Genomic DNA, 15,487 nt, shown 5'->3' on the forward strand with positions numbered 1-15,487 from the left:
AAAAACTGTAAAATTTAAAATATGTGCAAAGATATACAAATAAGAAGTACATTTTTTTTCCAAAGTAAAATGAGCCATAAATTACTTTTCTCCTATGTTGCTGTCATTTACAGTAGGCAGTAGAAATCTGACAGAAGTGACAGGTGTTGGACTAGTCCATCTCTTCATAGGGGATTCTCAGCAAGGCTTTTATTCTTTATAAAGATATTCCCGAAAAAGGATTTAAACAATGATGCTGGCCAGCTTCCCTGCTCCGTACACAGTTTTTTTGGCAGTTGGACAGAGCAACTGCCATTCACTAAGTGCTTTTGAAAATTAGATGGACTAGTCCAAAACCTGTCACTTCTGTCAGATTTCTACTACCTACTGTAAGTGACTGCAACATAGGAAAAAAGTAATTTATGGCTCATTTTACTCTGGAAAAAATGTACTTCTTATTTGTATGTCTTTGCATATATTTTAATTTTTACAGTTTTTCGCTGTAGTGCCCCTTTAAGAACAGTTTAAGAAGGAAACTGCACTATCTAGTGATTTCTTAAGATGTCTGAGACAGTTCTGAACGGATTTCTAAAAACCTACCAATATTTTGTTTCAGACGTTCTTTATAAATGTCCCGCTGTGTGAACCATTCATTAGTATTGGTTGTTCTGAATGTATGTCAGTAGAGATCCATTTCTTATAATTGAAGGTCACAGGATAAGAGCATTCATAATGATTTGATTCAGTCAATACATGGATACAGCATTCATTTGTCTTAAAAATACTTACAGTATACATCACTTATTGTCTTTTAGGTGGAATGCCAAAGCTAACCTCATGGGAGGTGACTGTATTCTATCGGGGGAAGGAGGTCCACAAGCAAAATGTATCACAGCAGTTTTACATAACAAGCGGCTTTACAAATACAGACGCTGCAGATTTTGTGACCTTTCCTTCCACTGACAATCTTGTGGATCAGACACAAATTAGTTATACTGACAAAATTCTGAATTCGGTTGGAGAAGGACTCCTGCTTGAGGTTAATAATGTTGATTACAAGCTGTATGCCACAAGAATGGGCAGCTCCAGGGTCTTCTGGGGCTTGTCAGAGAGTTTGAAATCTAAGGAGAATGCTTCACAGGCACACAAGTTGTTGAGAAACGAGAAAACGCCAATATTTGACTTCTCTCAGTTTTGGCAAGGTAATGCGATACAGAACTTACTATAAGTTGTAAACTCAAAACTTTCAGTTTTCCATTTTTTTGTATAAAATGTGTGCATAGCTGGATATTACAGATTGGGTTCATCTCCACATACTATACTTGTGTATAGGCATTCTTACTGTAAATTTTATGAATAACATTAACAACAACTCCAACTTTAAAGAGAATCTGTATTGTTAAAATCGCACAAAAGTAAATATACCAGTGCATTAGGGGACATCTCCTATTTCCCCCTGTCACAATTTCGCCGCTCCCCGCTGCATTAAAAGTAGTCAAAAACAGTTTTAAGAAGTTTGTTTATAAACAAACAAAATGGCCACCAAAACAGGAAGTAGGTTGATGTACAGTATGTCCACACATAGAAAATACACAAGCAGGCTGTACACAGCCTTCCTTTTGAATCTCAAGAGAGAGATCATTTGTGTGTTTACCTTCCTCCCCCTGCAGCTATCATCCACTGAAGAGTAACAGGCTGATTGTTTCTTCCTGCAGACAGCTCTGCGGTGTCTGTAATTCCTCAGCATGTGACAGCCCAGCTCCTTTCACAGCCTAACAGCACGATGATTTATCCAGCTTGTAAAGCTCTCTTCTTTCACTGAGAGAGCAGAGAGGCTGCCTAATCTAAATAACACACACAGGAATGTGCATAGAGGGAGCCTGGAGGCGTGCATAACAGATCAACAACACTGAAGAGTTGGCAGCCTTCCAGACACAGGGCGACAAATCCGACGGGAGAGAGATAAGTTGATTTATTACAGAGACGGTGATAGCAGAAAGTGCTGTAGTAAGCTAGAGCACATTAGAATAGGTTTAGGAACTTGTAGGATAGTAGAAAAAAGGATGACATTTTTGTTACAGAGTCTCTTTAAAGAGAATCTGTAACATCAAAAATTCCCCTGGGGGTACTCACCTCGGGAGGGGGAAGCCTCAGGATCCTAATGAGGCTTCCCACGCCGTCCTCCGTCCCTCTGGGGTCTCACTGCAGCCCTCCGTACAGCGGCAATGTAAATATTTACCTTCCCGACTCCTGCGCAGGCGCTCTGGCGGCTGGCGGCTCCGAAGTAAGGGGAAATACCAGATCGCCGTCGGGTCTGCTCTACTGCGCAGGCGCAAGTCTCCGGCACCTGTGCAGTAGAGCGGACCCGACTGAGATCGGGTATTTCCGTCTACTTCGGAGCCGAAAGCCGCCACATCGCCCCCGCTAGAGCCTGCAAAGGTAAATATTGAATTAACAGTCAGGTCTGTCGGGCGGCTGTTCGGAGGGCTGCAGCGAGACCCCCGTGGGACAGAGGACGGCGTGGGACGCCTCATTAGGATCCTGAGGCTTCCCCCACCCGAGGTGAGTACCCCCCAGGGGAACTTTTTGAGTTTACAGTGTCTCTATAAAGAAATCCTATATATAAATGACCACTATACTAATGCTGATTAGTGACAACATTAAAACCACAGAAATGTAAAATTGATTACTTTGTTGCAATGGGTCAAGGGGTCAAAATATTAAACAGCAAGTGTACTACAGCTTATTAAAAGTGCTGTAAAAATGGGCAAGGTTAACCACTTCCCAATCACAAGTTCTTTCCCCTTAAAAACCAGAGCAACTTTTGCATTACACTCCTCCCATTTATTCGTCAATAACTTTATTGTTACTTATCACACTGGAAGGATCTACAGCATATTTATTTCACTACACAAAGAATTGAATGTGTGCATTAAACACCAAGTTAACACCTGACATATCTGGCTAAGCAAATTTGGCCTAATTGGCTATTCATGAGGCAATGCTCATGCAAATATGCATTCGCTTTCGCATGCCAACTTATGCAGGATCAAAAAACAATGCCGCAAAGCGGTTGCCCTGCGGGAATTAGTTCATGCTGCAATAGCACTATCCAGGAGCGCCACGGGGAGGCTTCCCAATGCAGTATATTTTTTTCGCCACAAATTAGGCGTTCTTTGTGGTTGTACTTTTTGCTATGAATTATTTTACTTTATATGCATTTTAAAGGCAATAATAAGAAAAAAAATGTATTTTTTTGCAGTTTTCACCCATTATAGTTGTAAAATAAAATGTGTTGCGAAAGAAAAAAACAACACGTTTAATTTGCCCATTGGTCCCAATTATTACAAAGTTAAAATTGTGTCCCTAGTACAATGTATGATGATAATATATTATCTGGAAATAAAGGTGTATTTTCCGTTTAGTGATTTTTAATACTATATTAATAATTAAGAGCCTTTATTTTCAAAAGTAACAGTAATATACAGTACCCTCATGACATACATATTAAAAAGTCCATAAGGTAACTATTTATGTATTTAAAGAGAACCCGAGGTGGGATTTTATTATGCTAGTGGGGCACAGAGGCTGGTTGTGCACACTAACACCAGCCTCTGTTGCCCCATGGTGTGCCTCCAGGACCCCCCTGCGCACCGCTATACCCCCGCAGTGCTGGCGACACGCAGCGTGTCGCCAGCACAATGTTTACCTAAGCGCTGTCTGTCAGCACCGCTCCCCCGCCTCCTCCGTATCGGCGCTACCCGCCCGCGTCACTTCCCTCCAATCAGCGGGAGGGAAGGGACACAGGCCCCACTAGCATAATAAAATCCCACCTCGGGTTCTCTTTAAAAAAAGTTGTTGGTTTTTTTTTTTTTACAAATGTTTTATTTTAGTAACCTCAGGGTAGGGGTGTAGGGGATCAAAAATTAATAAAAATGTAAGTATTTCTCTTTATAATAGTGCATGGGGGTGCATTTATACTTTTTGGCTACAAGATGGGGCTACGCTTAATTGCCAAGTACTGTAAACAACACACAGAAGCAGTAAGTGTTTGTTTACTTTTGTTAATGAAGTCTCGCTGACGCCGGCTCTCATTCATCACAAGCACTGCAATCGGGTATGGGAACATGCTGCTCCCATTCACCGATCTCAGAATTGCAGGATTCTGATGGAAACAAATAGAAGCGGCATGGCAGTCTGGAACAGCGAGGTAAATGAGTACGTATATCTACTCCCCTGGTGCTGAGGTGAAGTCCACAGGGGTGTAGATATGCGTAGCAGTGGTCGGGAAACGGTTAAAGGAGTTACCAGGCTAAATGAAGAAAATAAGTGCCACTTACCTGGGGCTTCCTCCAGCCCCAAGCTCCCAGCATGCCCCTCGCCGCAGCTCTGCATGCAGCCGTTCGCCGCACCTCCGCCCCAGTCCCCGGCGATGACGTCAGGCCGACCTGACTGCGCCTGCACGAGCCGCGCTGTCAATCACTGCCACGTGGACCGAAGCGGACTGCGCAGGCGCAGAACTACTGCGTCTGCATAGTCCGCTCCGGTCCACGTGGCGGTGATTGACAGCGCCACTTGCGCAGGCGCAGATCGGCCTGACATCATCGCCGGGGACCGGGATGGTGCTGCAGTGATCTGGCAGGCGTGTTGTACCAACCAAACAATATCTTAACAGGAGTGTTTTTAAAGGGCACTGAGCATCCAGGGAACAATTTTTCTACAATGAACCTTCCCATGAGAGAGGTTTGTAATGCAGTGTTCCATTGAGGAGAGTGCCATTACTGCTTCCCTAACCCACTGTCCATGCGGAGTGTGCTATGTCCGCCAGGGAGCGTGTGCAGCGACTTTATATTTCATCCAACTTCTGATCATTACCTAAGCATCTGAATGTCTCCTTTAGCCATACAAAATCAAAGTTATCCTTCAGCAATTTAATTGTATATGGCATCAGATTCATCAGCATAGCAACAGATTTGGTGGAATTCAAAAATGAAGCTAATAGTTTCAAGAGGTTAAAACGGTTAGGCAATGGATTAATAAAAGAAGGTTACACATGTAAGGCCTGGAGCCCACTAAGAGCGCTTTTCTGAGTGCTTTGTGATTTGAAAAGCTCTTGCTAATGTAATGCTATGGGTGTGATCCTACTGGAGCAATGTGATTTTATAAAAATCCACCACAGCATTGCATTAGCAAGAGCTTTTACAAATCACTAGGGATTAGAAAAGGCTGCTAGTGTGTTTCAGCCCTAAAAGTGACTTGTGTTCAAGTCAACAGATTTGTTAGCTTCACTTGTTAATGGCATGAGTGATTTTTACATTTGACATAACAAACTGAATGGAATATGTTTGTACTGAACCAATGGTTTTGTTGAATACTGGAACTTAATAAAAAGTTATTTTCAAAAAAAAAAAAAATTAAGGCAATGTAGTGACCAATCACGTAGGGAACAATAAGACATTATCAGCATATAGGGTCAGTTCGAAACTGTATCCATGTATATTGGGGTGTTACAGAGTTGCTGCAGCGAGGAAGGGCAAAGAGCAAGGGCGACAAAGGTCATCCCTTTCTTGTACTTTGTTAAGGCTACGTTTCCACTGTAGCGTGACACTTTCACCTGAAAAAAATCGTATAAGATTTTTCTGTTTTAGTGAAAATTCGCATGTAAATTTTTACGCATTTTTATGCGAATTTTCGTACACGAAAATTTGCATTAGTTAAATAAACATAATCTGCCTAGTAACAGCTTAGTCATGGCTGCTGACAACTTCCTGTAACCATGGATCTAATACAAATTTTTTGCACAAATAAAGCGGAAATTCGCGTTGCCTATACAAAGCATTGCACGTGAATCGTACGCGATGTCCGAAAAAATGATACAGGACCTCAGATTTTTTTTTCATGCGTACGAACGCGTACAAAAATTTGCATTGTATGGAAACAGTCCCATGCAATGTATTTTTTCTTTTTCTTTTTTTTTTCCTTTTTTCCCCTTTAAAATGCATAGAAAATAAAGTAATTACTGAAAACAAATATCAACCCTGTTGGCAAATGAAAGGGATGAGCACTGAAAGGTGAAAATCGCTCTTGTCCGTTAGGGTAAAAACCCCTTTGGAGTGAACTGGTTAACAAGGCTGAGTGTGGATTTTCATGCAATCTTAAAAATGAACTCATTGAACTGAAAATAAAAATATGAGACTATCTATACTATTAATGTTCTTTTTGTCATGTGTAGTACACTTACAATTCATCATCTTATAAGTTTATGTTCACTTAAAGGTATCGGCGCCTGCAATCCCACAATATAAATCTGATATTTTCAGTTAGAATGTTGGTATTGATTGGAATTTTAAAAGGAGACAGATATTGCGTGTGTGTAATGAAATCAATTTCAAGTAGGGCAATTATATGGAAGTAACTTTACCTATTAGGTGATCGATATTAGAATGTAAAAACTAGTAGGGTTTGCACAATGTAGATCTTCAGTTGGTGATAACAGGACCTCTCCTTAACACCAGTCATTATACACAATTTCTCTTTAACAGAACTGAAAGAATACATACATCACCAGAGAGCATCACCAGACTACACGCTTTACCTGTCATTTGGCCAAGTTCTCTTTGAGCCTGTAAAGAAAGCATTGGTGGTGGTAAAGGTGAGTGTTTTGTTAAACTCCAAATGTATGTAAATGCAGGGACGGATCTAGACCAAGTTGCGCCTGGGGCAAGGCCAGGTTTTGGCGTCTAAAGGTCAGGTTTTGCCGCCTAAACTGCCCATCCAAATTTTGCCGCCTTTTTAAGAATTCAACAAACTGTGCCTGGGGCAAGAGACCTGCCTCCCCCCCCCCCCCCCCCCTCGATCCATCCCTGTGTAAATGTATATCATCTGAAGGTAGTATTCTCTACCCATGCACTGTTCACATGTATTTTTTTTATGCAACGAAATTGAATTTGATACCTTTTATATGTAGGTGAACGTTTTTGGAATTGTGCTTTTTTCCCTTTCCCAACTGTAATGCTTTATTTGACATAGCTGGCCCATAACAAAATGCCTGATACCTCAAACTTGGCATATTATTAAAATGATCTGCTGGTAGTTGTAGCCTTCTCTTGGTTCACATCATATAACATGGGTGTCATAGTGGATAACACTGGGTTCCTGGTTCAAATCCGAGCCAGGGCAGCATCTGCACAGATTTGTATGTTCTCCCTGTGCCTGTATAGATTTTCTCTGGGCCATGTGGGTTCCTCCCGCATCCCAAAAACATGCAAGTTAAATTGGCTTACCTCTAAAAATTGGTATTAGACTACTATAAATATATAACTATGGTAGGGATTGAAATCAAGAGTGGGCAAACTTTTTGAGCTGTCGGCCACAAAGTAATCATAAATTTGACAGGGGGTCGGACCAGTGTAGGTAGCCGTAGCATGCCCCCTTCCCACACCTATGCCATCCTGTCCCTAAAGAGGGTGCTAGCGATGTGATGCTGTTCAATTTCAAGATGCATACAACAACCGCAATAAGGCCTGGGACCCACTAGCAGCACTTTTCTGAGCCTCTTTTGAGTGCTTTTGATTTGAAAATCTCTTGTTAATGTAATGCTATGTGTGTGATCTCACTTGAGGATGTCCCCCATAGCATTACATAAGCAAGAGCTTTACAAATTACAAGCACTTAGAAAAGTTCTGCTAGTGGGTTCCAGGCCGACACAAAGCACTGCAATTCATCATCTGTACTTCCTAGGAATCTACACACCAATGTATGCATTTGGAAAAGTGGTCAAGTTTATCAGTGGCCACACATGATCAGAGGCTGCATGGCCAGACTACAGTGCTTAGCAGCAGCACATACCTTGCTGGTCAGATGCTGACATAGGAGATGCCCTGGGTCATACACCATACCACCAAACTGGCCATGTGGGGATAGCTCTACACATCCTCTCCAATAAACCGAGCCAGGTGGACAGGCAGTTTGTGAAGCTTGGCTCGGTCGCTTCTTTGCAGGAAGAGTGGTGCTATTAGTGCTGGAGGCAGACACTGGCACCTGTCCCCATGCCGGGGTAACCACTACTGAAAGCCGATATCAGGTGGCAACAGCCCGCTGGCCACCCCCCACCCCTAAGCCTCCAGTGCCAGAGCCGCAGCTAGGTGAGTAGCACCCACTGTACCCCAAGCAGCATGCGCCAGGCCAGCGTGTACAGCACAGACATGTCTGACGCTCACTGACACACAAGATTGTATCATTAACAGGCACTTTTAAGTGGAAAGCTGCCAGATACAGTTGCAGTTGTTTACACTCAGACACATTGCTATTGAACATCCCCATATTTAGTTGATTCTTCATGTGAAAAGATTCATATCACCCCTTTGCATCTTTAGGAGGAAAATTTACTGAGCACTTACAGAAAAGGTGTGCAAACTTTCTGTCAAAGATTAATCTGCTATAAGTTTGTACTTTGTACCTTCAGTTGAGAATTCTTCCCTCTAGTAGTCATAAACAGCAGGGTAGGAACTGAGCACACAGGAGAGCGCCTGCTGCCCTCCACAGCTACGGGTGCGAAAGCCACAGCCTGGTGAGCAGCACCAGCTGTAATGTGAGTAGCAAGTGCAGGAGGCACAAACCCCTCACAAGGTACAGCTTTCACATGTCTGCAGCTCAGTGCCACTGGCACCATCCCATGTCAAGAGCCAGTATTGTCACCTTTGCCATAAGATTGAAGTGGAAAGTGTGAGTGCCATCTGCTGGCCTGTTCAGGAAACTACAGCTGCCTCTGTCGCAGCCGCACACAGCTCTGCAGGGAAAGAGGGAGTGAGGAGAGAAGACATCTGGCATGGCATTTGCAAGTTGGATGAAAAAGAAAACCGGTCCAGATACGGGCTGCGGGCCCTAGTTTGCCCTCTCCTGGATTAAATTGTGAGCCCCTCTGAAGGACAAATATTGACAATATATACTCTGTAAAGTGCTGCATAAGATAGCAGCAATAAGAAGCAGCATAAGAAGCAATAAGGTAAACATAGGCACTAAAAATGCAATAAACGAGCTGCATAATGTAGTTATTAGCAGGACTGTAACTACTCTACTAGCATTTGGACAAGCATGTATTAGGCTTGGTTCTCACAACAGAAAACCTACACGCATGCTACGTTTTCTGCAGTTCAGCGAAACGTAGCAAACAGAGCCTATGCAAAATATAGGGTCTGCTTCGCTTCCACTTGCACTTTAAAATGGATCAGTTTACTGCGTTTCAGTAAATGGAACGCAAAGGGTTGACCTGCTGCATTTTTATCAGATAGCAGATGCGTTTCCCATAGAAAACTATGGTGAAAACACATCTGCTACGGACGCAAACTGAACAAGAAAATGGAGTGGAGCAAACACAGAACTGTCCATTCCACATATGAACCTGATGGAGCCATCACAAATGGGAACCAAAAGGATAAAAACAAAGGTCAGCAAGGAGCAGAGAGGTAAGTTTAGGGCTGCAAGGTAACACATACAGAAAAAAAAAAGATAGACTATAGGCTGTATCACAGCTAGGCTACCAGATTATATAGCATTCCTGCAGCCAAGTACAGGTGGTGTCTAATGTATATGCAGTGCCACCTACGGGTGAATACTAGATGATTATTATTATTATACTTCCCACCTAACTCACTGCCCTGCTTCTCCCAGCCATCACCCTCACCCACATATCTGCAAGCCTACATTCTCACCTACCTCTCCCCTCCAAGCACACTCACCTACCTCTACCCAGCCTGCACACTTGCCTACCTCTCCCCAGCCTGCACACTTGCCTACTCTCCCCTTCCTGCACATTTACTGACCTCTCCCCAGCCTGCACACTCATCTACCTCTACCCTCCCAGTACACTCACTTACCTCTACCCAGCCTGCACACTCACTTAGCTCTACCCAGCCTGCACACTTGTCTACCTCTCCCCTCCGAGCACACTCACTTACCTCTACCCAGCCTGCACACTCACTTAGCTCTACCCAGCCTGCACACTTGTCTACCTCTCCCCTCCCAGCACACTCACTTGCCTCTACCCAGCCTGCACACTTGCCTACCTCTCCCAGCACATATTTACTTACCTCTACCCAGCCTGCACACTCGTCTACCTCTCCCAGCACACATTTACTTACCTCTACCCAGCCTGCACACTCACCTACCTCTCCCAGCACACTCCCTTACCTCTACCCAGCCTGCACACTCACTCAGCTCTACCCAGCCTGCACAATTGTCTACCTCTCCCCTCCCAGCACACTCGCTTACCTCTACCCAGCCTGTAACTTTTCTACCTCTCCCAGCACACTCACTTACCCCTACCCAGCCTGCACACTTGCCTACCTCTACCGGCACCCTCACCAACCTCTCCCCAGCCTGCACACTCACTTACCTCTCCCCAGCCTGCACACTTGCCTACTCTCCCCTTCCTGCACATTTACTGACCTCTCCCCAGCCTGCACACTCATCTACCTCTCCCCTCCCAGTACACTCACTTACCTCTACCCAGCCTGCACACTCACTTAGCTCTACCCAGCCTGCACACTTGTCTACCTCTCCCCTCCCAGCACACTCACTTGCCTCTACCCAGCCTGCACACTTGCCTACCTCTCCCAGCACATATTTACTTACCTCTACCCAGCCTGCACACTCGTCTACCTCTCCCAGCACACATTTACTTACCTCTACCCAGCCTGCACACTCACCTACCTCTCACAGCACACTCCCTTACCTCTACCCAGCCTGCACACTCACTTAGCTCTACCCAGCCTGCACACTTGTCTACCTCTCCCCTCCCAGCACATTCGCTTACCTCTACCCAGCCTGTAACTTGTCTACCTCTCCCAGCACACTCACTTACCCCTAGCCAGCCTGCACACTTACCTACCTCTACCGGCACCCTCACCTACCTCTCCCCAGCCTGCACACTCACTTAGCTCTACCCAGCCTGCACACTTGTCTACCTCTCCCCTCCCAGCACATTCGCTTACCTCTACCCAGCCTGTAACTTGTCTACCTCTCCCAGCACACTCACTTACCCCTACCCAGCCTGCACACTTGCCTACCTCTACCGACACCCTCACCTACCTCTCCCCAGCCTGCACACTCACTTACCTCTACCCAGCCTGCACACTTGCCTACCTCTCCCAGCACACTCACCTCTACCCAGCCTGCACACTTGCCTACCTCCACCGGCACCCTCACCTACCTCTCCCCAGCCTGCACACTCACTTACCTCTACCCAGCCTGCACACTTGCCTACCTCTCCCACCACACTCACCCCTACCCAGCCTGCACACTTGCCTACCTCTACCGGCACCCTCACCTACCTCTCCCCAGCCTGCACACTTGCCAGCCTCTCCCCTCCCAGCACACTCACTTACCTCTACCCAGCCTGCACACTCACCTAACTCTCCCCAGCCTGCAATCTCACCTACCTCTACCCAGCCTGCACACTTGACTACCTCTCCCAGCACATTCACTTACCTCTACCCAGCCTGCACACTTGCCTACCTCTCCCCTCCCAGCACACTCACTTACCTCTAACCAGCCTGCACACTCACTTACCTCTACCCAGCCTGCATTCTTACCTACTTCTCCCCAGCCTGCATTCTCACCTACCTCTCCCCAGCCTGCACTCTCACCTACCTCTCTCCAGGCTGCACCCTCATCTACTTCTCCCCAGCCTGCACTCTCACCTACCTCTCCCCAGCCTGCACACTTACCTACCTCTCCCCTCCCAGCACCCTCACCTACCTCTCCCCAGCCTGCACACTCACCTACCTCTCCCCTCCCAGCACCCTCACCTGCCTCCTCCCAGCCTGCACACTCACCTACCTCTCCCCAGCCAGCGCCTTTACCTGCCTCGTCCTACCCAGCACCCTGACCCACCCAGTACATTCATTCGGTCCTCATCATCAATCTGCCTGCAGAAGCCACCGATTAGCAGCTGCCATTTTTTTATTACTATTTTTTTTCTACTATACATGTGTTATGTGTCACGAAGATGGTAATGTATGTCCTGATGTGCAACGACTTAAAAAAGTTTGGGAAACACTAACATAGAGCATACAGTCCTTGTCACCCACCTAGTCACTATATAACATAAGGCATATATTCCTTGTCACCCATCTAATAACTATATAACATAAGGCATATATTCCTTGTTACCCACCAAGTCACTATACTGTATAACATATGGAATATATTACTTGTCACCCACCAAGTCACTATACTGTGTAACATAGGGCATATATTCCTTGTCACCTGCCGAGTCACTATATAGCAAGGCATATATTCCTTGTCACACACCTAGTCACTATATAACATAACACATACCGGTATATTCCTTCTCACACACAGAGTCATTATATAACATAGAGCATACTGTATATACTACCTGGTCATCCACCAAGTCACTATATAACATAGGGCATATATTCCTTGTCACCCACCAAGTCATTATATAACATAAGGCATATATTCCTTGTCACCTGCCTAGTCACTATATAACATAGGGCATATATACCTTTTCACCCGCCTAGTCACTAACATAAGACATATGTTATATAGCGACTTGGTGGGTGACAAAAAATATAAGACATATATTCCTTGTCACCTACCAAGTCACTATATAACAAGACATATATTCTTTGTCACCCACCAAGTCACTATATAACATAAGACATATAGTCCTTGACACTCACCAAGTCTATATATAACCGGGCATATATTCCTTGTCAACCACCAAGTCACTATATAACATAGGGCATTTATTCCTTGTCAACCACCAAGTCACTATATAACAGGGCATATATTTCTTGTCAACCACCTAGTCACTCTATAACAGAGCATATATTCCTTGTCAACCACCAAGTCACTATATAACATAAGACATATAGGCTTCAATTCATCAAGCATTACCGCATTCGGTAATGCTGAAAACAGCTGACTTAACGGAGCACTTAAGAAAATGTTAATTCATCAAAGCTGTTACCGAATGAGAAGCTGAAATGACAGAGCAATGAGATAAATTACCGACTTGTGCTCAACACATGTCAGCAAATGTCAGTAAATGTTAATTCATCAAGGTTACCACATTCGCTAACACATTCGGTGATTATCTCCAGCTCTCCCCTGTCGTTACAGGCTTCGAAAGCCTTCTGTGTGAATGTTTTCATGATTAACAGGAGCAGGCAGCCAATAGAAACAGCCCTTGTTCTCCTGCAAGTGCCACTGATAGGTGCTGATAGGTCACACAGGCTTCTCCACACAAGCTTCCAGACCCCCCAGGCAGTGAGCAGAGAGAACGGTGGTGTAACCCTTTGAGTCCCTGTTTGAATATGCAAAGATGCAAGTGGTGAAATCACCAAGCATGGCATTTGTAATGTCTCCAGGAAGTTTATCTACGTTGTGGCAAATAAGTAAAATGTTAAGAAACACTGATGGACAGATTCAGAGCAGCAGAGGCAGTATAAGTAACAGTAAATATAACACGTTTACATGTAAAGGGATGTCTGGATGCCTACTATTGTTATCAGCTTGTAACAACACAGAGACATTCCAAGCTGCTCTGCACCACTCTGCTGTTATCTAACAACCTTTGATGAACTGAAGCCGTAGTACTTCGGTAACTTAACGAACCTCTACCACACATGTGAAAATATTGATGAATTAGCACAGTGAAGTGTAAAATACCGAATGCGGTATTTTAAGGACTGGGATTTTGTTATCGAACACCCTTTGATGAATTGAAGCCATAGTCCTTGACACTCACCAAGTCACTATATAACAGGGCATATATTCCTTGTCAACCACCAAGTCACTATATAACAGGGCATATATTCCTTGTCAACCACCAAGTCACTATATAACATAGGGCATTTATTCCTTGTCAACCACCAAGTCACTATATAACAGGGCATATATTATTTGTCAACCACCAAGTCACTATATAACAGGGCATATATTCCTTTTCAACCACCAAGTCACTATATAACATAGGGCATTTATTCCTTGTCAACCACCAAGTCACTATATAACAGGGCATATATTCCTTTTCAACCACCAAGTCACTATATAACATAGGGCATTTATTCCTTGTCAACCACCAAGTCACTATATAACAGGGCATATATTCCTTGTCAACCACCAAAGCACTATATAACATAGGGTATATATTCCTTGTCACCCACCTAGTCACTATATAACATAGGGCATATATTCCTTGTCATGCACCATGTTCATGTACAGTGATGTATATGCTAAGGAATCATACAGCTTTACTTTAACAGCATTAGAAAAGTAAATCATCTGTCAACCTAATGCTAATGTATGAAATCCGGGCATTCTATATAAAATGTACAAATCATTCAGGCAAAGTACAGAATTATTTATTTTGCTTTTAAATATTACATACTTTACCTTGGCATTCTATAGAATGCATAGATATTTTATAGAATGCTTAAGACCCATTTAAGCAAAGTACAAAACAAAGGAGTTGATGATAAGGAATGAAGATAACGAGGTTTTACTGTGAAAACTGAGACTGAAAAGACTTTATTGACAAGAACTTATTTTAAACATAAAAGCGCAGGGTACTTTTACAGAGGGAAAAAACAAGAGCAGTAAAACTGTCATTGCAGCGACTTGTCACGACAAGGGGAAGGCTGGAACGTCATTTCCAGACCTGATTCATTTTGCTCTGATGTTCCTCAGTTTCTGACTAACTATTGTTTATGCGAACCAACACTTTTCATTTTCTACTCAACACAATTGGTTATTTCCATAATCGGGGTCTCTTCACTAGACCGATGTTGTAGTGGTTCAGACTGTACATTATCAACATCATCTCTGAGCTATTTGGTTGTTATTTAAATGAATAAATAAAAACACAACCTAGTAAACCATTTGCCTTTATGCGCTATTTACTATGCTGGCTTACCTATAGGCATGCTATGGAATGCATAGAGATAGTCCAAAAATACAGGTAACATTTAGTTCTTTGTCTGAATGATATATGTATATACTGTATATAGGCAGTGCCAGGCGTTATCTTAACTGGGTTTTACTCCAGAAGACTGGACATTAAATTTGTTTGTAAGTTGAGTCCTGTGTTTCGTAGAATTCTCGACTTGTATATGTAGTATAACTATTTTTTTGGTTGCTTTCAGTGTGCTTTTAAATTGTTTTAAACTACCTAGAACAGTTTATATAATATCGTAACATCTAACAACAAAAATATGTGATAACAAAACAGCATTGTATACTTTATAAATGGAGACAAACTTTGATTGTATCTCTGAAATGTTACAACTCGAGCTGTGTGGGGAGTAGGGGAGTGTTTGTGTGTGCGTGTGTGCGTGTGTGCGTGTGTGTGTTATATGTGTATATATATATATATATATATATATACATACACACACACACACACACACACACACACACATGTATTATATTACTACAATCCTGTAATGAACCGTATATGCATTCTGGTTGTCAGTCAGTT

At 43.6% G+C, this 15,487-nt stretch overlaps 1 protein-coding gene across 2 annotated transcripts in view; it reads left to right on the forward strand.

The window, feature by feature from the left end:
• The window catches only part of LOC137538226 (interferon regulatory factor 3-like), a 43,520-nt gene that overhangs the window by 22,522 nt on the left and 5,511 nt on the right, over positions 1–15,487 (forward strand). For both annotated transcript variants that reach the window (XM_068260272.1, XM_068260273.1), the window contains 2 exons: positions 795–1,181; positions 6,522–6,631. In XM_068260272.1, coding sequence (XP_068116373.1) covers positions 795–1,181; positions 6,522–6,631 — 497 coding nt within the window. The remainder of the gene's footprint in view (positions 1–794; positions 1,182–6,521; positions 6,632–15,487) is intronic.

The sequence above is a fragment of the Hyperolius riggenbachi genome, chromosome 11 (assembly GCF_040937935.1).
Source record: "Hyperolius riggenbachi isolate aHypRig1 chromosome 11, aHypRig1.pri, whole genome shotgun sequence".
NCBI lineage: Eukaryota > Metazoa > Chordata > Amphibia > Anura > Hyperoliidae > Hyperolius > Hyperolius riggenbachi.